Genomic DNA, 6,747 nt, shown 5'->3' on the forward strand with positions numbered 1-6,747 from the left:
TATTCCAAATTAAATAGTTATGGGGTGAAAAATTATGTTTGTAGATGAGACACCATGAGAGAAAGGCCTGGCGATGAAAAGCAGACATTTTAACAGGGATGTTTTCAATGTTTTAATTGCAAACAAGAAGAAAATGAATACCACCTAGTTTGGACAATATATTGTGAGGAATAATATTCCAAATTGAAGTGGGTTTTTTGAAAATTTGTTTAATCCAATTAATCTTAAATGCATTATTTTATGGGGCGCCAAGTGTAAAAATTCAGTATAAAAGTTGTAGCTGACACATTTTCATTATTTATCTCACTTTTCTCACATTTAGCACATTTTCCCTACATTTTCCTACATTTAACATAACTTTTAACCACATGTATAATGGTCAAATAGAACATCTAAATCTAAATTTTAAATCTAAATCTAAATGCTATATGTTAAATCTAAATGTTATATGTTATATCTAAATGTTAAATCTAAATCTAAATGTTTAAATCTAAATCTAAATGTTATATGTTAAATCTAAATGTTTAAATCTAAATCTAAATGTTATATGTTATATCTAAATGTTAAATCTAAATCTAAATGTTAAATGTTAAATCTAAATGTTAAATGTTTAATCTAAATGTTTCAGATATATGCTAATTAACTCCGCCCCTTTTAACCTCAACCAATACGCTAGTAGGGAAACACTCGCTCGCACGCACACACACACAAACACAGGTCTTTACTGTGAATGTCTTTCGGCATTTACGAGGTGCACTTCGAAGTACACTTCCAACCAACCACTCACACCATTAATGGTAAGATGCATATATTTATTTTTAACTTTCTAAACAACATTTTGCGGACTTTTACTGTTAGCTAGCTACTTAGCTGTAGCTAACGTCCAGGGCAAATTTATCGCCATCACTGCCGTCACGTCACAAAGAAAAGTGAAGTGAACCAAGAATGCATTTCCTAATCCTTAACTGAGTAAATGTTGTAATGTCCAAAGTTTGTGTGTGTATTATTTAAAAGTACTCAGTCCACTAAGAGAAATCTTTGTTTTCTCTTTTTCAATAGGCTCCTCTGCCATCTATCCCTTGACGAAATGGGGCTTCATCAGGCTACTTGAGCCAAAGTCAAAACATATAAAAACAAGATGCTTGCCTTTTTCTCCAGAAGCATCAGTCTTTGTCATACCCAGACCAGGTTAGCTTAGGCTGGTTTCGTTGGAAATTTTTCCTTTTCCACATCATGGTCTAAAGATCAACTAAAGAGCTGAAAAGTCCGCAAAATGTTGTTTAGAAAGTTAAAAATAAATATATGCATCTTACCATTAATGGTGTGAGTGGTTGGTTGGAAGTGTACTTCGAAGTGCACCTCGTAAATGCCGAAAGACATTCACAGTAAAGACCTGTGTTTGTGTGTGTGTGCGTGCGAGCGAGTGTTTCCCTACTAGCGTATTGGTTGAGGTTAAAAGGGGCGGGGTTAATTAGCATATATCCGAAACATTTAGATTAAACATTTAGATTTAGATTTAACATTTAACATTTAGATATAAGATTTAACATTTAGATTTAGATTTAACATTTAGATTTAACATATAACATTTAGATTTAGATTTAAACATTTAGATTTAGATTTAAACATTTAGATTTAACATATAACATTTAGATTTAACATTTAACATTTAGATATAAGATTTAACATTTAGATATAACATATAACATTTAGATTTAGATTTAAACATTTAGATTTAACATATAACATTTAGATTTAGATTTAAACATTTAGATTTAACATATAACATTTAGATTTAGATTTAAACATTTAGATTTAGATTTAACATTTAGATTTAACATATAACATTTAGATTTAGATTTAAACATTTAGATTTAACATATAACATTTAGATTTAGATTTAAACATTTAGATTTAACATATAACATTTAGATTTAGATTTAAACATTTAGATTTAACATATAACATTTAGATTTAGATTTAAACATTTAGATTTAGATTTAACATTTAGATATAACATATAACATTTAGATTTAGATTTAACATTTAGATTTAGATTTAAACATTTAGATTTAGATTTAACATTTAGATTTAACATATAACATTTAGATTTAGATTTAAACATTTAGATTTAGATTTAACATTTAGATTTAACATATAACATTTAGATTTAGATTTAAACATTTAGATTTAGATTTAACATTTAGATATAACATATAACATTTAGATTTAACATATAGCATTTAGATTTAGATTTAAAATTTAGATTTAGATGTTCTATTTGACCATTATACATGTGGTTAAAAGTTTTGTTAAATGTAGGAAAATGTAGGGAAAATGTGCTAAATGTGAGAAAAGTGAGATAAATAGTGAAAATGTGTCAGCTACAACTTTTATACTGAATTTTTACACTTGGCGCCCCATATTATTTAGAGTCCGAAAATCCAGAAAGTTGAGACCACCATTTTCATGAGGATTCATAATAACAGTCTTCTTCAAATAACGAGTTCTACTTTTCCATACAAAGTCAAAGAGCATTTTGTCAATCTCTTTTAGGGTCTTTTAGGGAATGAGATATTGTTCATATTCGAGACAACAGGTAGTATAGTTGTTTATAGAAGAGTGTATTACTATAATGGTATAATATATAACGTGAGATGAAGCAGGAACACAAGTTTCAGCGGCGTGAAAGGTGGACAGCTGAACACTGCTGTGTTCCATTGTTACCTCGTCAGCTAAATACAATTCAACCATCAGTTTCCACACGTTTCCCTCGGAGGATCAACAACGGAAGAGATGGATGGTGAACATCAGAAGGGATAATCTCATCATCACTCCACACACCCGTGTATGCAGTCGACACTTTACAGCGCAAGATGTCAAAGAGCCGAGTAAGGAAGGCAAGAGGAGGCGCTGAGACCCGGCGCCGTTCCACTTTTATTTCCGTGGAACAACTTTTCTCTTGGTGAGAGAAGACTTTCTGTGTGGGAACGCACAGCTAGAGAACCAGAGAATGTGGAAACTGGGGAACCAGATTGTGCACACGATCACGACTACTGCGTGGGTCCGGATCCTGCCGTTGTGGACAGTGTGCTGGAGGAAAAGCAGAGGCTACGAGAGGAAGTCGCTCCACTAAGGCAGCAGCTGGAGCAGATGTTCCTGTCACGTTTCGGGATACAGCGATTTGATGGGTCCGATGTGGACATTCGTTTTTTCACCCGGTAAGTACATTTGTTAGTTATCTTCTACTTTTAGACCAGTTATATGGAGCCCCTCTTTAGAAATAAAGTGATAATAATAACGATAACAGCAATGACAATAATAATAATAATAATACATAGCCACGCTACATAATGCATAGTCTATTCTTCTTAATAATAATAATGTTGTTGATGATGATGATGATAATACAGTGTCACAAGAGGAGCACCATTATTTTATTTTTTATATTGGTGAAAATAAAGAGCTGAGTTATAGCACAGGAGATGGTATATTGCTTTCTGCTTATTGCTTACTGTAAACATCTAGCTTACATGTTGTCGACTGTGAGCAGGTCTGATTGTAAGGTCTGACAGCAGCAGGGTGAAAGGGGCTGCTCTGTACTGTGAAAATGTTAAGCATTTATTTCATAAGGTAACCCCTCAGTATAACTGAAGTTTGCAGGAGCTTCACCTGTAGAATCTGCAGGTAGGAAGCAGCCAGGTGGATGATCAGATGCAGATATCTGCTGAGAGTGAAACATCAAGGGGAAATGAGGGGTCGTCTTCTTATATTTGGATAGACTGGTTTACTTGTTAGACTCCATGAACATGGAAATTAAAAACGTATTCTGAAATACAAATTAATAAGACCCCGGTCTAACAGGTGGTTGCTTGTAGCAGGAAGGTTTACTTCAGATCGCAGATGAAGGTCAAGAACACCAAAAGCATCATCAATGGAGAGATACAGCAGGTCCTTCCTCCCCTCTGCTGTCAGACTCCACAATTAGGCCTGTTCACAGCAGTGTTGATGTATTTATATTGTAGTTGTGTGTATATATATATTTGTATACACAACTTGTTTATCTATTCATATTGTTTTACTTGTTTACTGTGAAATAGTACAGCTGTCTACAGCACTATGAATTACCCCACTGAGGCATAAATAAATGTCTATCTAAAAAAAATTTACACAGCGTGTGGGGAAAAAAATGACTGAATATCTGACTAATGTAGTTTGGTTAACATTTATCCTGCTTATGGTAATTTTCAAAATAATGAATAAAACAAAATGGAATGTCCCTCAGGTGAAGTTAGGTCTCCATCTGTTTCCAGGTTTGCATCTTATGACCACCTGATGCGGTTTTGGCAGGTCATTCAACCATCACTGAAATACATGGTCCGAGCGACCAGCTTAACTGCTGATGATGCTGGACGACTGAGTGCTCCCACGGTAGGCCTTATTTGTAATTATGTGATTTTCCAACTACAGCACAATAAAGTAGTACAGCCAACCATTTATTTCTTATCTTGTGTATTTCACAGGGACAGGCTCTACACCCAATAGATGAGATGTTCCTGTTCCTGAACTACCCGGCCCTTGTACTGAAGCAGAGGGACCTGGCTGACCGCTATCAAATCCACCAATCTACTGTGAGCAGAATAATTCTCACATGGAGCATTTTTTTGCTTTCTGTCCTGGGTGCACAGAGAATCTGGATGACACAAGAGAGGATCCGGGAGTACCTACCTGTAGAGTTCAGAGACTATGCTGACACCACTGTGGTTCTGGACTGCACTGAGCTGAGGTGCCAAACCCCTTCTTCTCCCTTGCTACAGAGTGAGGTCTACTCAAACTACAAGTCCCACTGCACCCTGAAAGGAATGATTGGTATAGCACCACATGGTCCAGTGACCTTTGTTTCTCCCCTCTATGCTGGTTCGATCAGCGACAAGCAGCTGTTTGTGGAATCAGGTCTTTGCAAGCTTCTCCGTCCAGACTCAGCGATCATGGTGGACAGAGGCTTCCTGATGGACAACTGTGTGCCCTGTAAGATGTACAGACCTGCATTTCTTTCAGGAAGACATCAAATGCCTGAGAGTGAGGTCAGGGAAACGCAGGCAATCGCACACCTCAGAGTGCATGTGGAGCGTGTGATTCGAAGATTGAAAGAACACAAGTTATTGGATTCAGTCATTCCTTTGAATATGTTTGGTAACATTAATCAACTGTACGTTGTTGCATGTCTCCTGCTGAACTACGAAAATGGCCCCTTGGTTAAGGCTTGGGCAAAGTAGAACAATCAAATCTGACATTGCAAGTGATTATTGTAGAATAGTTAGTCATTGAATGTGATATTGTTATTGCTGTTTTAAACATTTTGATGCAATAAAAAAGGCGATCTCACAGCCTTCCTTTGGGACACAAACGGTGGAATTTTAATTGTTTTGTGTTTGTTTGTTATTTACAAGCAGAGGTGGGTAGAGAAGCCAAAAATTCTGAAATAATAGTACTGTTACATGAGAAAAATATGACTCAAGGAAAAGTCAAAGCTAGTCATCCAAATAATTACTCTAGTTAGACTAAAAAGTACTTATTGAAAAAAACTACTAAAATACTGACAACAACATCAGATATATTCTTTTTAACTAAAAATCAATAACTGAAACAGTGATGAAAAAAATGAACATGAATAAAACATCCATCACATTAAAACAGTCTTCATAAAACTGACGTAGCCACCAGCACAGTATGTTTGTTTTCTGAGATGGTCATGTGGAAGTCGTGTAACAAAACTGATTCATATTAATAAATGGCCAAAAATAGAAGCAACAAGTGGAATGCATGCAATTGTAATGGAGTAAAAGTAGTGTTAATTTATAAGTATAATTCAGTGAAAGTAAAAAGCACACCGTTTTAAAACTACTATAAAAAGTACATTTTTTGTAAAAACTTACCCAAGTTAATGTAATGGAGTAAATGTACCACGTTACTACCCACCTCTGTTTACAAGCAGTGCAAGCATCATAATCAGTTTTCTCTTTTATAGCTTGTAGAACTTCATCATCCCTGTAAATCCTCTGAATGAACAGGTCATCCTCAGTGTAGACTACAAAGCCGCACCATTCAAATCCACTTAATAAAAGTTGCCCCTGCACCTGCCAGTAGTAGGCATGTGATTTTTTTAACTGAAGTATGTCATCAGAGACCCTGAGGTAAGTGCAGTCCACATAGCTTCTGACATGAGGACACTTCACCTCTACCAGTCCAAATGCAGGTTCAGCTTTTGGGTCGTAGATCAGACCATCTGGTGAAGCCCCAAGCCACGGCGCATCGGGATGAATGATGAAGCCACATGGGTAGTGGTTGACGTCCCTCGCCAGACAATACTCCTCTATTGCCTTAGGCTCCAGCTCGAGGCCTCTCTTCATGTCGGCAGTTTTGTAGCCTGACCGAGAGATTCGAGGCCAAGCTTTCTGCCGATGACTGTCCTCTCACATGGCAAACTTCTCTGAAGCACATCACATGGATAAACAGTATATAATTAAACAGTACAATTATATATATATATATATATATATATAAACACTATACTATTATTAAAACCAAAATGCATAAGGTCTGCTAGGCTGCGGTTTCTGAAAAAGATGTTTATATGAAGGCAAAGTTTTAAAAACAAAATCATATTTAACACAGTTTCTTATTCCGACAGGATCATCATGTTTGTTTACAACTATATATGCTGTTGGGTGAAAAGTGCACATACCT

General features: G+C 35.7%; 1 protein-coding gene across 1 annotated transcript; it reads left to right on the top strand.

Annotated features, from left to right (window-relative positions):
• Positions 1-2,811: 2,811 nt before the first annotated feature.
• LOC121645467 lies at positions 2,812-5,421 on the top strand. Its single transcript, XM_041993947.1, has 3 exons — positions 2,812-3,221; positions 4,314-4,431; positions 4,524-5,421. The coding sequence occupies exons 1-3, from the start codon at positions 3,154-3,156 to the stop codon at positions 5,274-5,276; spliced, it is 939 nt and encodes a 312-aa protein (XP_041849881.1). The 5' UTR covers positions 2,812-3,153; the 3' UTR covers positions 5,277-5,421.
• Positions 5,422-6,747: the final 1,326 nt, after the last annotated feature.

The sequence above is a fragment of the Melanotaenia boesemani genome, chromosome 9 (assembly GCF_017639745.1).
Source record: "Melanotaenia boesemani isolate fMelBoe1 chromosome 9, fMelBoe1.pri, whole genome shotgun sequence".
NCBI lineage: Eukaryota > Metazoa > Chordata > Actinopteri > Atheriniformes > Melanotaeniidae > Melanotaenia > Melanotaenia boesemani.